Below are 21,130 nucleotides of genomic sequence, written 5' to 3'. Positions count from 1 at the left end.
AGCCTGATTCGGCTTGGCCTGTCACACTCAGGTTCTAGTAATTATGAACCCAGACCTCTGCTCTTCTTAGGGTGACTGCTGCCCCTCTAGCCAGCTAATGTAGGATGGAATAAAGGCGCTGTGTCCCGCTGCATCCAGCTCCGGACGGACATCCACTGCCACTATTGCATTTCCCCTCTCTGGAAAACAGACTATTGCAGCTATTGCAGCTTGGTGGCTTGTAGTTGCTTTTTTGTTGTCTGGTTCGTTTGGTCTGACTTATTTCACTGCAGTCTTCCAACTGGTTTTGACTGTAAAAGAGCGTGTGAAAGTTCCTACGCTGATGAACTGCTGAGTGTTGTCCAAGAACTTTGACTAGTCCTGTGGCGTGTTTTCTTTCCCTTCTTGCAGATTTTGCAAAAAGAAAGGTCCTGAGGCAGTAAGGGTGTTATTGCCAGAAGAGACATCTGCGGCAGTATGTATTTTCACTGAAACTTACTAAAGTCCTTGACTTTGTTTGGACCATTTCCATTTTTTCCGTTGCTGCTTCACTTATCTCTTAATAGCCGAGGACAATGGAATCTATTGATGCCGTCCTGTGAGGACCATTAGCTAAGGAGAGTCACCTCTGTCAGGCTGCCTTGGATATTCTGGCTAAAGTGATACTCTAGCCAGTAGCTGACTGTTGAGACTAGAATGGTGTTTAAATTACATTCATCTTGAAAGGATAATGCTTTTGTTTTAGCATCAACTTCCTCAAGAGTTAATGGGGTTTATGTGGGGTTGATGAGGGTTTGGAAATCAAAATGGGTCAGTCCTGTTGCTCAGAGTAGCAGTTCCCACAGAGGTGATGGTGCTCTGTTTAAATGTTGCATGCCAAAATTAAGCTTATTCCCTCTAGACTCCCTTCTGACTTTTCACTGACTGTAGTGCTGTGGCTGGCAGTAAATCTCCTATCACTTGTTATCCTCCCTGTAAAGGTTTTAAGTAGTGCAGAAGACATTGCAGTGGAGCTGGCTACTGAGAAAGCCTGTGGCTGGCTTTCTGCCAACATTGCAGGTGAGTCTCCTTACCCTGCACTGGGACTTCTAACCTGGATATTGTACTTTTTCTGAGATCAAGGGGTAGAATTTACTCCAGTGTTAGAAAGTACTTGGTCCTACTCATTTTTCTTTTAGTGGGAAGCATGCAGTTGCTCTGTCCCTCCTTGTTTAGGAATAAGAGGAATGATTTCTAGCTTCAAGAACCTTCTTCAGGGATTTTTCAGACTTGGCCCATGTAAGTGATTTTTAGTTATGGAGGCTCGTAGGCTGGTGAGAGTGCATGCTGTGGAAAGCTTCTTCTGAAAATGTCATCTAGGCTGTAGTTGTCTTAGCACTTCAAATGTATCATACAGACAGCCGCTCTCAAGCCATCTCATGGTCCACATGTGCAGAGTGCTTCTGAAATCTTCTTCTGTAAAACAAAAACCTCTTGGACTGGGTGCGTTTTCAGCAAGCTGAAAGCAACTGTAGTCCTTTTACTCTGTAGTAGTGCCCTGGCAACTCTTCAGAATCTCTGAAAACCCATTGTTTTAGGAGGTTCTGCCAAGAATCTGGGGAGGAACATCCAGCACCATGTGTAGCAGCAGGAGTTTAGTGTTTTGGATGCTGGTCAAAACTTATTTTGGTAGAAGACATATGGCTTTCATGGGCATCAGTGGTTGAATTGGTATAATCACGCTGATGCAGCTTTCTACTTCGGCATTGCTTCCTGGCTTAGCTACTGTGTTCCTTACACCCACTGAAATGTTTTGATGGAAAATGAGATCAGTTGCCAGGGGTACCTGGTGATAGTGAGTGGCTGCCTTTTAGAGCTGTGGGTTAATAATGCTCTCTGCACCTGTGCCTCTGCCCATTCTCAGAGTGAGAAGGGTTTGAAAGTGTAAACTGTCCTTCCCTCATTCGCTGTGGCCCTCGGAGTGGGAGCCTAACAAGGGTAGTGTGAGGAAACAGTTGCCTGCCTCACTAGAGAGAAAAGCTGAAGGGCACAGGATTTGTTCCCTGTTCTTTGTAGCACTCATCAAAAGAGAAGTGAAGGCAACCTTCAACAGAATGCTGAAAGTCCCAGGACTTCCCTTGCCCGGTGAGGAGGCTTTGGAGTTGAGAAGGGACTGCCCTCCAGGCTGTCAGCACTGTGCTCCGTTTCCCTCCCAAATCATCAATGAGATAAAGGTACGTAGCGTGCACTTCCTGGCTTGCCCTAACTCCCTCTTTATTTTTGACCTTGGTGGGCGGGGTTGGAGATGTTTTTTGGTTTTGTTTTTCTTTTTGAGGGGCTGTTCTGGTTCTAAGGAAGTGGCTGTGAGGACTGTTTAGGAAGCATGATGGAAAGGTCTCATGTTTGTTTCATCCCCCTGCTCGCTGTCTGTCTGTAGATCAGCGTTCCCTGGCCAGGACTACTATCTCAAATACAGGATTTCTGGTAGTGTGGCAGTGGCCTTTGTGATACGGGTAGCATAGAAACCATAGTGTGGCGAGCGTTGTGTACGACTGTGTGCTGAAGAGTCATTGTGTCAAAGTAGCTGCTTTTTTGTAGAGCTACTCTTTTTATGGAGAGCCTCCTGGTCTCTGTTCAGAGTATTTGCTGTTGGTTCTTCCGGTTCTTGGTAGTCTGTCCCATCTTATACACCAGGAATTCTACATGGAACTAACTTTCAACAGATTCATGCAGATTCATCTGACAGATTTTTGCCAGTCTGCAACTGCACCTTCATTCAGCTATAATTAGGGAGAATGAGAATATCTTAAAAAGAAGGTGATGGTACGGACTTCATTTCAGCCTGAGATCCAAGCAGGCTTCTATTCAAGCTGGTTCAAACTATATTTTGGTCTTTTCTCCCAGGCTTTTAAAACGCCACTGTTCTTGTAAAAAATCTTGCAATTATATAACCTGTGTGAGTAATGCATGAGGAAAATAAGAAATCTAAAAGGCTCACTTTTACTGTTATGTATTCTGACTATTTTTTGCTACTTCTTGTCTGTTTGAGTAACAATACTGGCTATCACTGTCATCACATTCCCAGCAGTTTTGTGAGTGCTCATCCTTTAACATTTTTTTGCTTGAGATAAGATAAAGAGAGGAGGGTAAGGTATGTGAGCAAACTGTTGCTTTTTGAAGATATTTTTGTATGGCATCTTGAGATGCAGCTTCTAAAATATATTTTTGTTCTTTTGATTTCCATCCTGGGTTTCTGATACTGGGTAGTAAATTGCTGGTGATGGAAAGTGCTACTGTGTTGTCGCGTTAAAGGGGGGGGTAAGGGGAGTCTGATAAGCGGCAAAAGGAGAGCCCTCCCATTGAGTCACGAGGTTCAGAGAAGATCCCCTTGCTTTCTAAACTCTCTCTCAGAGGAGAGTCTAGGTGTGGCTGGATCAACTCCTAGTCCCAGACTTGGTCAATCGTTTATGTCTAAAGGGTTAAGTGTGTAGCCACTTCTCAGGTTCAGCTTGCCTGCCAGAGCCCTTCCAAGGACTTTCACTGAAACAGTTTCGCAAAGTTGAAGCAGTAGGTAATTTATTCAAGCGACAGTTATCACAGAGTCGGAATTGCCGTTGATAAATTCACTGTCTACAAAAGTTGAGCTCAAAGTAATAGTTTAGCGCTTTAGTTAACAATGTGTTCCCGGGGATACGTCTGACAAAGTCAGAGGCGCGACTCTTACCAAAGAGGCGTCCCTTCTTGGAGGGGGAAGAGAGGTTCAGGCCCGTCAACCCGTCTGTCAGGTGAAGTTCTTGCTTGGCTCCTCCTCCCCAAAGAGAGTTTTCAAGTGCCAATTTTTATATGTTTGGAAATCTTTTTGCGAGGTGGGACTAAGTCAATTATTGTGTATTGATTGGCTTTTGGCATGGAATTTCGTGTCGTCAGAAGCGGGACTCAGCAGTGTGACAGCCTACGGAGCGGGCATCTTGGTATGTGCATCCGCGGGCCATCTGTGCTTTATCCAAAGCAATCTCTGGCTGCACCACCTCCGCGGTGCCCCACAGATCACTGGGGTTACAGGGATGGGCTATCCCCCCTTACTTTTGTCTGGTAAGATAAACACCAGTTAATTACTTCCTTTGTTAGCTCTTTGGCTCTTGACACCTCAGTCGAGAGACGCCTCAGTCCGTTTGTCTTTCGTTTTGCATTTGACAAGTCCAGCAAGGCCATCGGTTACACGCATGTAAAATTTGCTAAACCAGTTTTCATGCTATAACCCTGTTAGTGTTCTTCATACTCTCCTTTTATTGACACTGAAGCTACCTTGACAGTGTGAGAGAACTCTGGATTTCTGTAGCACTTCTACCCTGAACTTGCTCACTGGACTATCAGATTTATCTAGAGCTTTCAGAGCCAATTACTTTTAAGGAGGATGAACTGGTTGCCCTATTGACTTTGACTTCATAATGTTAGTGAAAACTACATAGAAAATCAAACCTAGGTAAGTTTGTGAAAAATTCAGCTTTAATCTGTCTTACAAAATGAGGAGGACACTGCCTTAATTTTTTTTTCTTTTTTTAATGAGGACCTGAGGACTTATTTATGAACTGCTCTATCAGAGGTCCAAAGATCTGCTGTGGAAGTGCAGGATACTAATAGGTGAATTACTGCTGTCTTTTTCATCAAGGATGTGCTCTGTGTTGCTGTGGGCCCACGGGATGAGGGTGAAGTGATTGACTGCGTCTGGCTGGAGAGCCTGCTAGGAAGATTGAGTCAGACACTTCGATGCAGAAAGGTAGAAGTAAAAAAAAAAAAAGCAACAAAAAAGCCTTGGAGCACTCTAAGCTGTCTTCATACCTGTAAAGTTGTTAGCTTGCCTTGCCTCACGCTTGAGTTCAGTTGAATGGCTTCTGTCTGAACTCCGAGTGACAAAGCTGCACTGAGGTTTTTGTAGTGTGCAGATCTGCTTGTTACTTAAAATCAGCCTCTGTGGGTCCTCTTTTCATATATCATCTTTTCTTGTCTTTCAGTCTTAATGGTCTCCTGATTACAGCTCTGTGCTTCTTGCTGTAAATTGCCTGCTCTCCTCTGATATTTTTATCCCTTGCGAAGCCCTGTTTTGTCCGGTCTGCGGTGTGGGGACAGAGATACAACTTTTTTTTGTGTGTTTTCCAGTTCATGTGTCCCACATCAGAGCAGCAGCTGGCAAAGTGCACAGTTGAGTTGGCTTCTTTGCTGGGTAAGTCAGTCATGATAAGCTATTTAAGACTGAAATGTGTTATTACAGTTCTCGTAAATCCTTGGGGTCAAAGACTTCAGTACTTGGAGCTCATGGATGTTTGATTCTCTGTGGTGTAACTGAGTCTGCAGATTTTTTTTTTGTCAGTTTGGATGGTTGCTCTCACTTCCTTCCACCTTCTGTAAAACAGTGTTATACTGTGACTAACCATCCTTCAGATCCGGTGTTCTATTCACATCTCCATTGTTTTTCATTTATTGATTCATCCATTTAAATATGGGATAAGTTTTCCAGTATTTCTGCCTCTGAAAAGTTGCGGCTGGGGTTTTTTTTCCCCCTAAAAGTAAGGGCCTGTTCCCTTAAATTACATTTTTAGGGCTCTTTTTGGAGAGAGTGGAGAACTAACTTGTTTTCTGTGTATTGTGACTTCTGTGAGCATTTTCAGTATTTTTTTTTTCCTCTTGCTCTAATGTGTGAAGTATAGTGGTTTTTCTCAGTAGGAGCTGGTGATGTGGATGCAGGTGTTTTCTCCCTGGGCAGCCTTCTAATTTCCTGGTTCCTTAAGAACCTTCTTAAGAGGATTCATTCTTTCAGAAAGCAGTTCACATCTGAATATTGTGGAGGCTCATTCTGAGGGGCAGCAGTGTAAGTCTGCCCCATTCCCTTAGTCTGTACCAAGGAAGATCCGCTCTCTTCCGCCTGTGTATGTTTAGCTGCATACGCTGTTCGGCTCCACTTCCACCTGTATGAAATCATGCAGCTCTGCCTATAGTCAAAACTGTGAACGACTGTTTAATCTGTTTGTAGATACAAATGTTGTTTTACTGGGTTACTCTCCTCTCCCTTGGAGTAACACCTAGGTCCTCTTTTATTAAACATTAGGCTGACCTTTATTTAGTTAGTTGTCTTTCAAGGCTTGGGGCTATATGCCAACTGAGTGGTACTCTTATTATCTGAGTAATATAAATCTCTTCCTATGTAATACTTAGGTGCATAGTTTCAAAGCTTGAAATTTTACACTTTTCTAAACTCCAGTCCTCTTAGGTTCACTGTTTACAATCACTAAGTGTTTTTACGTCAGTGGTTGTTTAGATACCAGCTATGCAAAATGTGCTGTTGGACCAGGATGACAACTATAAAAGGGAAATAATGCAGCTATAGAAGTTCACCTTTCTTCCTTTTCTTCCAGTTTCAGATCGTGTTCCTCTGAGTCTTGGGATCAGGTCCCCAGAGAAGAGCTCCGAGAGGCTGCGTGTAAAGAATGATCCCTCCTGTGGCCTTCTAAAGCTGCTGCTTTCGGTCTGGAAGGAGGACTTTGGGACACCTGTTCCTGTGCAGCTGATCTTCAGCAAGAAGAACATCGGTTATCTTGCAGAAGTTAAGCAGCGAGAGGTAAAGCTTGTATCGATCAGTGGAGCTGCCAGTTACCCACTCTGGTCCAATGGTCTGATACGTTCATGTAGGAGTTCTGCCTGCCCGCAGCGTTAACTGATCACTCGCGCGAATGAGGCCAGCAGGATTTGCTCTGCTGGTAGCTGGCGTTGTTTCTGCAGGGGCAGAGAAAAAGAGGCCGACGTACTCCTTGTGTGGAGGTGTTTGACACCTGTCTGGGGGGCTATTGGGAGGGCAGTTTTATTTAGGAACAAATGGCAAAAAGGCCCATTTGGCCTGGGGCATTATGAAGACTGAACACATGTGATTTTGCAGTTGGTTGCATTCATGTGTCTTACCAGCTTTCATTGTTGTATGAATCTTGTCAGAACCCCAGCTATGAACCATATTTACTTGCAGGCTAAAACCAGCTTATTTCGGAAGGTCAGAAAATAATTTTTCAGGCTGTTCTTGAACACACAGGAATTGAATACTTGGTGTGTTTGGAAGCTGAGGTTTAGAAATGTTGAGACTTTATGGTAGGATTCAATGTGTTAACTAAAGGAATTTTGTTCACTTTTGGATGTTGCTCTTTGGTGACCTTCATTGCTACACTCGGATAAATAATGTGCTTTCTCCTGTCGCTCCTATTTTGATCCAAGAAGAAAATCATGAATTGTATAGGGACAAAGAAATGCAACACAAAATCCATTTCTTTTGGAGTTGTTGATATTTTTTTCTCTTCTGCAGTGGGATTTGTTCCTTTTTGTGCTTCATGGTCTTGTAGAATGTGAACTAATGAGAACTAGCGAAATAAAGAGTTGCTTGCGTAGCCTTGAAGAGCTCCCTTGGCCCTCTGTAAGTAATTAGATGTGTGTGAGCAACAAGTGAAGTAAAAAGTAAAGCTACATAAACCTTGTAGTTCTGTTTCATGTAGATGAAGCCCATAACCTTCCCTGTCTATACTTCCTGCTTAATGCAGCAGCAGGATTGGGTTCCAACAAGCTTGGTACTGTGTTTGGCTGAAATCTGTACTTGTGTGAATCCCAGCATTTCTAATGCTGTGGAGACATTTCCCAGAAAGTTGTAAACTGGTTTGGAGACCAACTGGCTCGGTTACCAGCTCTCAGCTCTAGCTTGAACGTGTTTGCCATGCTTTAGCTAAGAGCAATGTGATGGGAAGGGTCTGAACTGACCAGACTTGCATGTAAACCTCTGTGCCTCCCACCACCAGCACGTGAGGAGTCAGACGGATTCTAACCAGAGTTAAAATGTAGGAAATGGCCCAAGTCCCTCGCTGCAACATGGATGGTATTTCAAGGCCGGTTGGCACTTGCCCCTTGGAGAAGTTTAACCATTTAAGCTGTGATCTTTTCTGAGAAGGGTGTGGGCATTAGAGGGGAGCCTGAGCGTGTAGACCGGACCTACAGGCTTCCATCTTCACGATCGGTTTTGTAGCTTGCCTAGGTTTCTGCACTGGAAAACCATCAACAACATGTTTAACCTTGTGAAGGTCTCTACTAGAAAAATTAAGTAAGCCTCGTTGTTGACATTTGTTAGTAAGGGTTCTCTGGTTTCTATCTGTTTGTTACAGGATTTCTTAAAAAAACTGGAAATGCTGTCCAGAGTGTTTCTATCAGAACATCGTATAGAAGAGCCCAGGACTAACCCTTGTGAGCTGACCAGGCAATCTCTAGGTACCGTGACAGCACAAAGTTAGTGGAGGTGGACTCTCTGTGGGCAAAAGTTACTAATGAAGATGCAAATGGACTTTTCAGTGTTTCTGGATGCGTTGTGAGCTCTTTGCTGGCAGCACACTGCAGAGAAGAGATGATTTTGTGCAAAGCCTGCACAGGTCTTTCTGTTCATGGACATTTTGCCCTGGTGACTATGCTGAAGGGTTTACATCAGCAAATGGATCTCCAAGTCAAAAGTCCTTCAAGCACCTTGATCGTGGCTCCGAGCAGCCCTTTTTTAGACTCTCAGACACTTTTTGTATTTGCGCAGCAACAGGCTGTGACCAAAGCCAGGAATTGATTCATGTGGACAAGTTACTTGGTGATCAGAGGGAGGGTTTCCTGGTGGCTGTCTCTTCTCTTAAGGGGATTTCTCATGCTGTCTTTTAACAACATCTATACTGTCAGGGGAGGGAAGAGGTGAACCTGTATGACATGGAGATGAGCCTATATTTATTTTTCATTGTAAGCCCAATTTCAAAGGTGTGATTTTAATTTTTTAAGGCTCATTTTGAAGTTAAACCATATTAAATATATACACCAGAACATTGATGGCATTATTCTTAAAGGATGTAGATGCCTAAGTGTGTTTCCATCTCTTGTTGGAAATAGAACTTCTAATTTCCTGGGGTTTGTAATAGAAATAAGGAAGAACATATCTGTTTATGCTTTTTTTTTACTGAAGACAGATGACAGTATTTTTTAAGACACTTTTATAGTACGTTAACATAAATGGCATCTGGGTGCTATGTTTTTTATAATCCTCCTTGCCTTGAAGAGTTTGGGTTTTATCAGACAGGAGGTGCTGCAGCAAGAATACCACAGCCTGGAAGAACAGACAAAAAAAAAGTAGTGGAAAGGCACAGTGACATCCTCCTGCGAGCTGGTGGAATCCTTCTCGTGGAGGACACCCGGTGCTTTCTGCCCCTGCAGACTGATCGTCTCCGAGGGTGTGACTGCCTGTTCACCCCCCCCCCCCCCCCAAGTATTTCCTTAAACTGGGGTTTGTGGCAGGGACTGATGGTGACTGGGAGGAGATCATTAGGTGCTCATTAGCTGTCCCGTGGGATGTCATCCTCCCTCCCCCAGCAGTGAGGATATTTCCTTTTGTCTTGGGTTTTTCCAGAAAGCAAATACTGTGCTAGGTAAGAACAATATCTGGACAAAGTGAAGCCCAGGGCTTTTTAGCTTGCTAATTAACTTACCTCTTCCTTGTATAAGGTGAGAAAAGGTAATGTCTTGGAGTCAGTGATTTAAGAAAAACCACAACCAGAAGTAAGTAGGTGGAACTGGGGCCTCTGTTAAAAGAAGTGTGATACAGAGAGAGAAAGTGTAGAGGCACATCAGTGTCTGAACTGTACTGAGATTTTTCCGAAGCAGTGTGCTGAAAGATTTGGCGTGTTCCACCCCCATGCTGCCTTTGAGGGGTTTTCTGACATGAATGAAGCGGGGGTCCCTAAAAGCAGGTGTGCTGTGGATGCAGCAAGGATGGGTAATACAAACTGCACTAGCAAAGTACACCATATCATACCGTACCTGCTCCCTGAGGCTATTATGTGACATTTTGCTGCAGATCTCATTTGAAGTTGTTGTTTGTGATAATAAACATGATTAAATGGCCTGTTTTGTGTTCAAGCTGTCGATATATAACCTCTTTGTACTGGGGCTAAGTACAAAAAAGGTGCCTTGCTCTATAAAGCATGGGGCAGAGAAAGTACAGTAATCTCTCCTGTCCAGCCGCTGCTGCTTTGCTTGTACTGAAATATAACTTTATTTTGTTATATAAGGGTGGGTGGGGGTGGTGGAAGGGGGGAGAAGCTGGAATCCATAATGGTAAAAGAGGTGCTCTCGGCTCTGGAACTGACTCTATTTGGGTATTGTAAAACTGTTTCTGTAGATACCATGGCCACAGCTGTTTTCATGAACTCAGCATACCCGAGTTATCCTTCTCTAACACAACATGCTTGGAAATCTGTGTTTAAAAGGTGACCAAGCCCCAGGAGCGGAAGGCAGTCAGTTCTTCAGCAGGAGCCAGCAGGTAAGAAACACCTCTGTCTCCATGTTTTTCCATCTTAATGCAATTCCTGTTGTTCCTGGGCAGCCCGTGGTACTCGGCCTTGGTTACTCTGTAAAGCAAAACACTCCACGTTGTAACCAAACCTCAGGCACAATCATATCGCACGCTGGTTTCTGCCTCAGGATGCTCAGCAGTGGGGCCACTCTCGTGAGGATGCAGACCCCTCCATGCGAGTGCTTCAAGCATTGTACCTGCTCCCTGCACGCTGCCCCGTGACACAAGCAGCGCTGCGAGGAGGAGAGCAGTAGGGAGCAGAGCTCACAGCAAGCGAGGTCAGAGTGTGTGGCCTTCCTTCTGTCAGGCTTTCCTACTGCAAACTCGCAACTTGAAAGAACATGAGGAAGAATGGCACGAGGTTACCTTCCTTCTGGATGTTCAGGTCAGAGGAGTTGTGTAACTGGACGCGGGAGGAAGCTTCAGGCAGCGCCTCATTTCAAACCAAACCCCTTTGCTTGGATGAGGCGCTGCGTCACAGAAACCAAAGTTAAGCAGTGAGCGGCTGCTTGACTCTTGTGCCACGAAGCCGTGTTCCATGCTCTCGCCTGGGCAGGTAGGTAGGAGACCTGCAGCTGTTATCACAAGCCAGCCTTCGTGTCACTTCTCCACCAGCACAGTGCCATAGATGGGTATCCTAGCTGGCGCAAAATAATGCGGGGCACGTTTTCTTGTGTAGAAAATACCATTTATTGTGGATATGAAAATAGCAATCTTGATTGAGAGCAGGGATGCAGCAGTAGGTGATACAATACAATTGGTTTGATCATCTACTGCTCAGCAGTAACTTGCAGGAAGTTGGTTTTTGCTTGTTGTAGATTAACAAATTCGATATCTGCTGGGTTTTTATTTCTTCCTTCCAAACCAACCAATGCTGTACATTAACAGGTACCATAAAATGTTATATTTGCAAAATAAAACATTCCTATAAATAGGCTTTTTAGTATCAATTGAAGATTGTATGGGAAAAAAAAGTTACATTAATACCAATAAAAATAAAACTTAGCTTTGACAGCATATAAAAATGCTTCAAAACAAGCATATATAAATAACTTAATTTGTAAACATAGCAAAAAATCTTACGTATATATAAAAATAAACATCTGGTGCACTGTACAGTAAGACACTATCCTTCATAGGCACTGGCGTCGTTGATCAACAGGAGTCCCCCTAGATGTTTTTCCTACAAAAACTGCTTTATCACTAGTGCCGTGTCCAAAATAAAAGGGAGAAAAATAAGTGAAGCACTGAGCAAATCTTTTGTAGATGGTATGAAGCCCTCCCCTGCTGCCTCCGGAAAGCCACAGAAGCAGCACTGGGGACAGAGCCAACGCATCGTGCTGCTGTCTCTGCTCACTTTTCCTAGGGCGTTGATGCCCTGCCGCCTTCGCGCTTCCTTTCTGGGTTTCCACCGAGAGAGGGGACTCTAAGACAGGGTGCAACTCTGCAAAGCCGCCTCTGCGCTCGCTCGGCTGCAGAAAACTTTGTGACAGATTGCCCCTTTTTCCTTGATTGGGCTATGGAAGATACATGACACTTGGGGGGGGGGGGGCATACCATGACTCAGCTTGGCAGGCTTTTAAGAAAAGGCTGAGCCTCACCAAAAGAGAACAGCAATATATTGGTGTTAAGATTGTAACCATGACCAGCTAAAGAGATAACAAAGCAACTTTGTAAGTGAAAGGTTTTGTTGTCCTACGGGGGGGGGTGTGGGGGGTGGGCGCCTTGGGCTGGTATGTCTCAAAAGTGCTATTTTCTTAAATATCAATTTAAAATAGTTATTATTGTTTCTTTTAAAACTTAGTAACAGGAAGTAACACAGAAGCTGAGAGCCAAAATTACACCTGTGCAAAGATATAGTGAAAGTAGATCTTGGCTCTTGAACTCCAAGGTGGGACGTGCAGCTGACGTCACCGTATGCTGAGAAAACGCATCTTTTACTGAAAGGAAGCGTGTTAAAGTAGCAGATGCTGATGCTGGTAAGGTGGCTGCTTGAATACATATTTCTCACTTGACAAATTTAAAGTGCAACAGCTTCTTGAGGAAAGTGGGCTTTTCTGAGCTAAAGAAAGCGTATCACAGCAGCTTTTATTGCTTAGGTAAGATATTGCAAGTGATTCTTCATGGTTGTGCTGAAGAACGAAATGAAGTTACTCGGGTATTTGAGTTGGTTGTGGTTTTGTTTCATTTTTAGGAACATGTGATCAAACACGTAAAGCCTGACAGCAGGATTGTTCGACGAAGGGCAACAGAAACACCGTGAGGTAACGGAATGGGAAGAGTCTGTGCTGACTGCAGCGAGACAGCTGGGCACCTGATGAACAAAGGCGTGCGGTAAGACTACGGCCAGGCAAGATTTTTCAGCTCTCAATGCATTTGGGTGAAAGTGCAGAAGGGCTGATGGAAAAAGCCATTGTGGGAAGACGCTGGAGCTGCTCTTACTTGCAGGATTTAAATTCTAGAAACAAGCTGATTACTCAGTACTACTCCCTATTAATGACAAGGTGTCACTGTTTACAGCTGTACGTTTGGCTTCTTTATTTCAAAGCACCTAATTCTGCAGTGCAGTAAAACTGTGTCCTGAGGTGTGGTGGTTTCCACGGATGCTGCATAGTGTCGTGGCAATCTGAAATACTTTATACTGGCCGCAAGCAGTCAGCCAGTTTAATGAGAAACATCTGTCCAGGGTGTAGGATGACGAGTGGATATCATGCCATTTTAACTTCCCTGCAAGGGGAGGTACATCATTTAACTTAGCTAGCTGGCTACATCTATGCTGTTAAGAGTTCTGCCTTTGATATTTATCTCAACGTTAGGAAGTGGCTCTGCAGCTCTACTCAAGAGCTTGTAAAAGGTCTAAAGCCATATGTGTGCTGTTCCCAGTTTGTAGTGCATTTTATTGCTTCCATTGCCGCCTTCTCACTGCTGCCTAAACTTTCTTAAAGAAAGAAGGCTGATCTTTGAAGCTCCTTGCAAACAGAAGTTAAATAATGCACTTCTGCGGGCAAGACGCTGGCTGCTGTAAAGCAAAGTCCTCCTCTGCTCTTTACAGAGACAGCACGCCTTCCTGCTGGTCCGTGGAGGTTTCCGCAGCTGTCTCCAGGAGGACGGGTTCCCCACAAAACTTGCTGAGTTTCTTCTGAGCAGCGCTGGCTAAAATAAATGATCCTTTTTTCTCACTACACTTCTGTATAGTCTGATGTTAGCAGCTCAGCTCCTCAAGTGAGGTCTGATGGTGACTGTCTCATGAGCCACCTTTTTGTATTCCCCTTACAGATGCTTGCGTTGCTTCGTGAACTTTCAGCTGCCGCTGAGTGTCCAGTTTTGTACCCGGCACTAACTGGCAAGAAAGTGTGCCAGTCGCGCAATCACCAGGGGCTGTCGCTTAGCAAGGGAACTCAGGAGCCTTGCGGGGATAGCCGGGGCACCGAGGTCCACCTGCAGGAATTGGAAGAAAGGCGGCGTGTTGGGGTTTGTACCTGGTTTTGAACAAAACACTTCTCCAGCCTGGAACAGCGTTGATGGTCCAAGTACGTGTTAAGCACAAAAGCAGTTTACAGCCAGACGCTGTCATCACGGTGTGTTTGTATCTTTTCCTTCCCAGTACTTCACAGACTTCCAGAGCTTTGCTGTTTGATGCTACTTTCAGCAGTAGCTTTTGAGTTTGAGCTTAGATTAAATATTACTAGTCTGAGACAGATACAGTGTTGCTGAAAAAGTATATGCATATACTAAAGTGCAATATATGCATTTTAAAATTTTATATGTATCTTATACATTACACATATGCATTGTAAAATGTATATACTAATACTATAATTTAAAGATGTTTTTTAAATTGTACCTTAAAAGCATGTTTTACATCGATAAGTTTAAAGGACTAATGCCACTTAGCTCTCAGATGAGCACTCTTAAATGATAAAAAAATAAACTGTAGCTATGGTATTCTGTTCTGGACTTTTTCAAGTACTTGGTACCATTGTCTTGAAGGAAGCCTGCTTTTCAGATCAGTCTGTAATAAACAGATGGCAGGGTTTTCTTATTCTTAACTGGAATCTTAATCTTTTCTTCTGCTTTGTGTCTATTAGGTGTGAAGAATTAATGACTTCAGTTAGAAAAAGTTAACAGCAAGAAGCAAACGCAAACAAGACTCTCCATACTGGCTCACCATGCGAGAAGGCAACATAAACTAAAACTGCTCATTAACCTTTGCAGGAGAGTCTTGGTATCCATGGGAGCAGCTTTAGGTGCTGCAAAATCTCGGGATCAGGTGCCTGAGCACAATCCTAATAAGATTCTCTCTGTATTACTGTACATGCTAGGTAACAGCGTGAAGCAGAGGTGGCTTTTATGGTCACTTCATAAACTTCATGGAGCACAGCACAAGGATTGTATTTTTTGTTACTTACCAGCTCTTAAGTGTTCTGATATGTAGCAGCTCTTTGCATTCACAGCTGGACATACAGCAAAATCTTACCTGTGCCATGTAAATAACTCTGGTGATATCTCTTCCGTTCACTATGTCAGGTTCCAGTATCCAAGCACTTGGCAAAATCTCCCCTCTCACCACTTCTCTACAAGGGTGTGGCATGGATGCATCATAGACAGACTGAATAGCCAAGACAGACAGGTTCTCCTGCGTGTGACAAAGCATAAAGATGACAATTTGAAAAAAAACTTTGTACATATAGTAATGTTTTCTTGCTGTGAGGCACATTTTTCATATTACTTAAAAGAGCTCTTTTAATAACAAAAACATTTCTCATTATTAAATAATTTTTTGTCATAATCTTGCATGTTTGTAACCAGAACATTACTGCCTAAGGGGGCTTGGTTGATGATTGTCATTCACCAGAGGGTTTCATACATAATTCACTTGGGTCATATTTGGCTTTTCTTCCCGTTACACTGTCGCTTCTGGAGACATGAGCATGGGCTTTCCTTCCTTCTCGCCTTCGTCCTTGCACCATCAGTTCAGACCCATTACCCCTCTCTGCTTCGGGGAGAAGGTTCACTTTACCTCTTTGGCTTCTACAGTAATGCAGCAGAAATCCCGGGGCTGCTTTAGGTAACACAGGGAGGTATCGGTCACTAAATATACTGTGGAAAAAAACACCCAAAACAAAACAAGGAATTAGATGTTGACAACTTTAACTTGTCACAATTTCCCACCGCCCCTTAAATGCACATTTTGACTTCTTGTTGCCTAAGAGCACACTTTTAGTTAACATGCTAGAATGTGTCATGAAGATGCTTTTTCAAGACACTTAAGATTTATTTTGACTTTCAAACTACTGTCTCTAGCCCTACTTCTGCAGCGAGATGTGTTTAATGTTATCCTTACTTTGGAAAAGTCTTGCAAAACTGAAGTTCCCACGTGAAATAATGAAATTGTTTATTCGGGTATGAAGAAATGACACAAGATGCCTTCAAATTTATTCCTGGCCGACAACCTCAGCTGAGAAAGTTCATAGTGACAGTGGTGGCCAGTGGTCTGTGCGGATACTCACCCAGGTGGATATGGCTGGTTACCTTCTTGTGTATTCGAGCTGTGTTGATAGTTCTGTCGTACAGATGCCTTTTGCCTGGATCTCTCACCAGTCCCCACACAGAGGGAAGAGGTCTTTCTATCACTCCTGCTCCCAGAAACCCGTGCCTTGTTGCTGAGGGGAAGACTTTGTAGTAAACCAGCACTTCTTTTTCCGTACACTGATATCTGTCAAAGACAGAGGGAAGGTATTTGCACACAAGAGGGCCAAGTACATAAAAAGGCCTCCCATTATAGAGCCCTGCCACAAACGTACTTCCAACCAGCTGCTGCTTGGCACGTGTAGAGATTTCTCAGGTTATGAGAGCATGCTGCCATTACCTTAGAAAACAAAGACAAAGGGACATGTAAGAGAAAGTTGTATAACCTATAGATGGTGTTCAGCTTTCACGTGCTGCTACGCTATCTTCTACTCAAACTACTAAGCTGGCTTTACCACAAATAGTTTTACAGTGCAATCCTCAGGGAGTATTAACAGCCAGACTGACTTGGTGTAAGCCTCAGCTGTCGTGAGAAAATGGGAGCTGGGGATGTTGAATTGATTCTACCTGATATGAAATATGAAGCTGGTATGCTTTCCTTCTAACTACGCACTCACATCTTGTCACACACAGATATTCAAAACCTGTGCTGTAGGAATTCTCAGGTGCTAGACTTCAGCGGTTTCACCAGGGTCACTCGGCTGTCTCAGCTAATGTGCAGCAGTCTCGTAACCCTGCTGCTGCAGCCTGGCTCACTCTCCCCCACCATTTACAATTGCTCACTGTGTCTCCCTGGAACTGGCAAATAGGGAACTGCTAGCACTGCAGAACACCCATTTTTGCCAAAGCTTCCAGTAGGAGGTATAGGAATGAGTGAAAGCTCTGCTTATTTACTTACCTCAGTGGTAGCATTAGCCAGGATATGTTTGGCTAAATCTTGGTATCCTTTTGTTGAAGAGGAGCTGACGGAAATAGTTAATCCGTGAGTGAACCTACAGCTGATGCTACTTGAAGGAAGGGGTGGCTGAATTTTGCTGGCTTCTGCAGGAAACAAAAAATCCATAGAGGAATAAAAGAAATAAAAAAAAAAAAAAAGGGAAAGTCTACCACTCTTTGGCAGCTGTAGGGACTTAAGCCCTCCCCTGGAGCACCCGAGCCACCTGATCCAGATGAGGGACTGATAATGTCCCATGTCTAGACAATCCGCGTATAGGTAATTACACTGCAGGTACATCTTGCATTACTTAAGTTCAATAGTTACTACCACATATAAGCTAACAAAACAACCTAAAGAAGAATAGGCAACATCAGTCTTGAGGATAAAAATAAGAACTTGCATGTACAATCCTGTACTCGTTGCAGTTTTAGCCTGGCCCTCCCTGCTTCCTTGGGTCATCCAGAGCATTGTCCTCACACCGTCTCAGAACACCGGACTTGGGTGTTACCACATCAAAAGACCAACTTCAGAGGGACCAAAGTACCATTTCCTTTTTCAAGAAATTCTAAGCAAGCTCTGGCTATTTTTCTGAAGCCATGTAATGGTAGGGCCATCCTCAAAATGCCGAGAATCAAACTGGATTTTGATTTGCATAAATGACAAATCTCATCAGGCTCTGGGATACAACGCAAACATAAGCAGACATATGTTTTACTTACCAAATGTTGAATCTTTCTGTAATTGCTCTAACACATAAAGCTGACTGTTTCTAACAGCTGAACGACCTCGTGTATCTCTTGAAAGCAAAGCATTTCCAGAAGAAACCTGATTTAAGAGAGAGAAGAAGTGGGAGTTTTTGGTGTAAACTGGGAAAAATAAATTATGTTACATAGCAAGTGGACTATTCATAGAAAATCTGCCTCACAAGATTGGAAGCTTCTCTTTATCATTAGGTAATTCCTTTGCCTTTCCTCTGGTTATGAAACGATACCTTGACTGGGGAAGTGTGGCAAACCCAGCGTGAGGCGCAAGCACAGCTACATACTCCAAAAAGTAACTTCAGGAAAGGTCAGTGTCCACACACACAGAAACTCTGAAGTCAACGCACACATCACTGAGGTAGGCACACTGAGAATTATCAGATTCTGGTTTAAAAGGCTTGCTGTTTCTAAACCATTTGACAGTGGCATTACTGACAATAGTAACATTATCTGGTTTTTATCTATGAATCAAAAAAAAACCCCAAACACTCAGAAAAATAAAAATGTCACTGTCCTCTGCAATTACACGGTAATGCTCCCTCCAGCCCATGTCACCCCTCTGTGTACCAGTGACACAAACTTGTCCTGCTTGATAGCTGTGACAGAATACGAACCATCTCAAACAAGGTTTCTGCTCCTACATTGTCTCTCTGTTACTGTTGAAGCGTCAGGAGACATTGGTCTCACGGGCTACTTGTTTCTCACCTGTCCTTCCTGGCTGCTGAGGTTACCTGCAGTATACGTAGCAGTGTTACTGCTATTGTAACCAGATGTTGGGCCAGAGGAGAGGCTGAGGCTGGAGTCTGTACATAAAGTGTTTGTACTTGCAAGAGTCTTCAGCCTTGCTTCCTCCTGTAACAGATATCGCAGTATTCAAATAAAAAAAAAAACCCCACAAAACTCACCGTGCACAACAGTCAGTCAAATCAATAACAGCACTGAAAGATGAAAGAGGAATAATCTACAGAAGTCCAGTTTCTTTCAAGCAGTGCTGACAGAACAAAAGCTGTTGCCATACAGCAAGTATTAAATGAGCAGAAGCATTTGAAAGACTAAGATTATGTAAGTCACAGAGCGAATCACCCTGTAAAACCTGGCAGTCTGGGGAAATGCTGCTCCTGCTGTTGCTGTTCTTCACATACAGAAGTCCAGGCTATCACACCAAGGCTAGGATGTTTTTAAGGGGAAAAAGAAGTCTAAAAAAAAAAATCTCTTTCCAGTCCCATTTGTTGCTCTTTGCCTGCCTCTTGGGTAGCCCCAGAGTTAACTTGCTGGTCAAATGTTGTTAAAAACTGAAGATTTTACTTTAACCAATGCAACTACTCAATGCCAGCCCAGAAGATGAAATAAAAATCACATAATCAGAAAATACAGAGCACTTCAAGATTATTTATACTTTCAAGAGCAGTTTGAAGTTTGGTTTTCCAACTCAGGTGAAGTACATCTACATTTCACAGCAAAAATATGGCAGTAGATGTGGTAAGATCCAGTGGTCCAGTGGAGGTGCCTTAAAGGGTGCAGAGCAATGGAATGAGCGTTCACCACATTTCGCACCAGGTTCCCACGTATGAGAAGAGGAGGTCTGCAGCTACAACTGAAGCTGCATTGTCAGGCAGGGACAAAGTTGCCTGCATCAAAGCACAGTCAGAAACTGGGCAGAACAGACACAGCCGAATGAGGTATTGGCCTTGCGTCTGGGAGAAAACTGCACACACTACGACTGTGCAAGGTGCGTAACAAGTGCAGAAGAGAAAACCAACAGTACAGGACAAACACACACACGGAGGCTAATCTAAAAGGAGAAACAGAAAAAAAGAAAATAATAAAGGCCTTTGTGTTTAAGTACATACTGAAGTAAGCTCGGTTTACCTTAGCAGAACTCTTCCATAGACTGGGCAGATGCCCCAAGGGATGGCTGCGTAAGCTCGATCCAGTGAGAAAACATCAGGAGTTTCTTGTACATAAAACATAGCTTCAGCAAGATGTAGTTCAGAAGCATGAACTGCACTGGTTCAGTACTACTGAGGGGTTTTTTGCATTTAATTGTTTGTTTTTTCTATGCTGATATGTATCAAACAGGAGAATTACTCAGCCATGGAAAAGTTTCTTTTAAAAAAATGCCTTGATGTGAATAAGGCATAATGGTTTCCTCAGTAACGCTCACCTTCTGTAACTGAGAAAATATTTGCTCCCGTATACGCCTTTTTTCTTGCTCAGCTCTCTCCCGAAGTTTGTCCCTGGCTCGTGCAATTTCAGATTTGGTTTCCTCTCGTGCCCTCTGGTAGTCTCGGAGCAAAAGTTCAATGTCTGAAGGGTGCTGAATGCTTCTTCTTTTTGGTTCTTGAACTCTGTAAGGATAGGTAAGTGGGGGAAACCACACATAATTACTTGAAATTGGATCACCTGACAAAATACCATGAGAAAATCACCTTTCAACAAGGAAGAGGAAAATTTGTCAGAAAAACAATTAAACCCCACCACATTAGCCTCCAGAAAGTTTCTCTTTGCTCACCAAGGGCTGCATGGACATTAACCCTGGGAAATAATTCATATTGCAAGTCCAGTTTACCACTGAGATTACTCCAGCGATTGCACTGGTTTCTAAGTCAGCTCTCCACATGATCTAAGGTTACCGCTTTGGCACATCACACGCAAAATAATTGTGCTGGGAAAATAACTGTCTCCTGGCCTACTGCAAAGGAAGCAAAAGGCATTTAGGGGACAAGGTGGGGGATGAGAAACTCAAATTCTAAATGGTGAAGGACTGCAGAACTTTTTTGATCTTTAACATGAAGCCTAACTATTTCACGTGGCTTTTAAGTTAGTGAAGGAGTAAGAAGACAGATTGGTCTATAACGACCCAAGACTGAATACTGGACTGTCTCCAACACTTGTTATGGGTTGAAATAAACTAGACGGAAGATTTTAATGAAGGTTGTCTAAAATCAGGTACACGTTTTTCCTGAAAGCACTTTCTATCCCAAAGTTTAATACTTCTGCATTGAGAAGAAGAATTCTGCTATAGAAGTTTCAGATGTCAGCAAGAACCATTAATGTGCATCCATTGTGAATGATGGCAACGTTCAGCAGGCCAAAAGAGAGGTTTCTGATGCCCTACCTGGTATTTTCCACCACATCTCTTCTCAGTTGTTGCAGATATTCTCGACGTCTGCTGGGGAGATCTGGATCCCTCTGACTTGTGTCCAGTGTCTGCAACAGACTCAGATGCTTTTGAGGACTCAGACTTCGGCTTCTTTGGTATCTTTGCAGCCTTTTTTCTCTTTCCTTCCTCAGAGTTTCAATAGTCCTCATGTGTCTGTCAGGGAAACATGATCAGAGCAACAAAATGCACCCTGCAGTTACATTTTCTCATTTTTTAAAACACTCAAATGTTAGGTAGCTTTGTAATGTAAAATGTACAGGAATCTAATACCATACACTTCCCTTGCAAATACTCCTTTGGCCACATGCTGACAGATGATGCAGAAATTCTAAAACTCCACTGCTTTCCTAACAGTAAGAAATGCAGAAGAGGGTCTTGGTTAC

General features: G+C 43.4%; 2 protein-coding genes across 4 annotated transcripts in view; one reads left to right on the top strand and one right to left on the bottom strand.

Annotated features, from left to right (window-relative positions):
• The window catches only part of CDAN1 (codanin 1), a 39,113-nt gene extending 26,864 nt beyond the window's left edge, over positions 1–12,249 (top strand). Inside the window, exons 21-30 of the mRNA XM_075427417.1 lie at positions 391–454; positions 960–1,038; positions 2,035–2,192; positions 4,628–4,735; positions 5,116–5,179; positions 6,369–6,571; positions 7,301–7,408; positions 8,145–8,247; positions 10,184–10,324; positions 12,162–12,249. Coding sequence (XP_075283532.1) covers positions 391–454; positions 960–1,038; positions 2,035–2,192; positions 4,628–4,735; positions 5,116–5,179; positions 6,369–6,571; positions 7,301–7,408; positions 8,145–8,247; positions 10,184–10,275 — 979 coding nt within the window. The 3' untranslated portion in view covers positions 10,276–10,324; positions 12,162–12,249. The remainder of the gene's footprint in view (positions 1–390; positions 455–959; positions 1,039–2,034; positions 2,193–4,627; positions 4,736–5,115; positions 5,180–6,368; positions 6,572–7,300; positions 7,409–8,144; positions 8,248–10,183; positions 10,325–12,161) is intronic.
• A 1,444-nt stretch (positions 12,250–13,693) lies between these two features.
• The window catches only part of STARD9 (StAR related lipid transfer domain containing 9), a 120,353-nt gene continuing 112,916 nt past the window's right edge, over positions 13,694–21,130 (bottom strand). For 2 of the 3 annotated variants that reach the window (XM_075427414.1, XM_075427416.1), the window contains 10 exons: positions 20,703–20,900; positions 19,749–19,932; positions 18,290–18,436; positions 17,543–17,648; positions 16,785–16,927; positions 16,162–16,226; positions 15,868–16,073; positions 15,378–15,457; positions 14,835–14,993; positions 13,694–13,795 (listed from right to left, as the gene is read on the bottom strand). In XM_075427414.1, the coding sequence (XP_075283529.1) occupies positions 13,694–13,795; positions 14,835–14,993; positions 15,378–15,457; positions 15,868–16,073; positions 16,162–16,226; positions 16,785–16,927; positions 17,543–17,648; positions 18,290–18,436; positions 19,749–19,932; positions 20,703–20,900 (1,390 nt within the window). Of the gene's footprint in view, positions 13,796–14,834; positions 14,994–15,377; positions 15,458–15,867; positions 16,074–16,161; positions 16,227–16,784; positions 16,928–17,542; positions 17,649–18,289; positions 18,437–19,748; positions 19,933–20,702; positions 20,901–21,130 lie in introns of those variants that run through there. The other variant, XM_075427415.1, reaches the window with a different exon arrangement.

The sequence above is a fragment of the Opisthocomus hoazin genome, chromosome 7, assembly GCF_030867145.1.
Source record: "Opisthocomus hoazin isolate bOpiHoa1 chromosome 7, bOpiHoa1.hap1, whole genome shotgun sequence".
Lineage (NCBI taxonomy): Eukaryota > Metazoa > Chordata > Aves > Opisthocomiformes > Opisthocomidae > Opisthocomus > Opisthocomus hoazin.
This window is presented reverse-complemented; position numbering and strand designations above follow the sequence as displayed.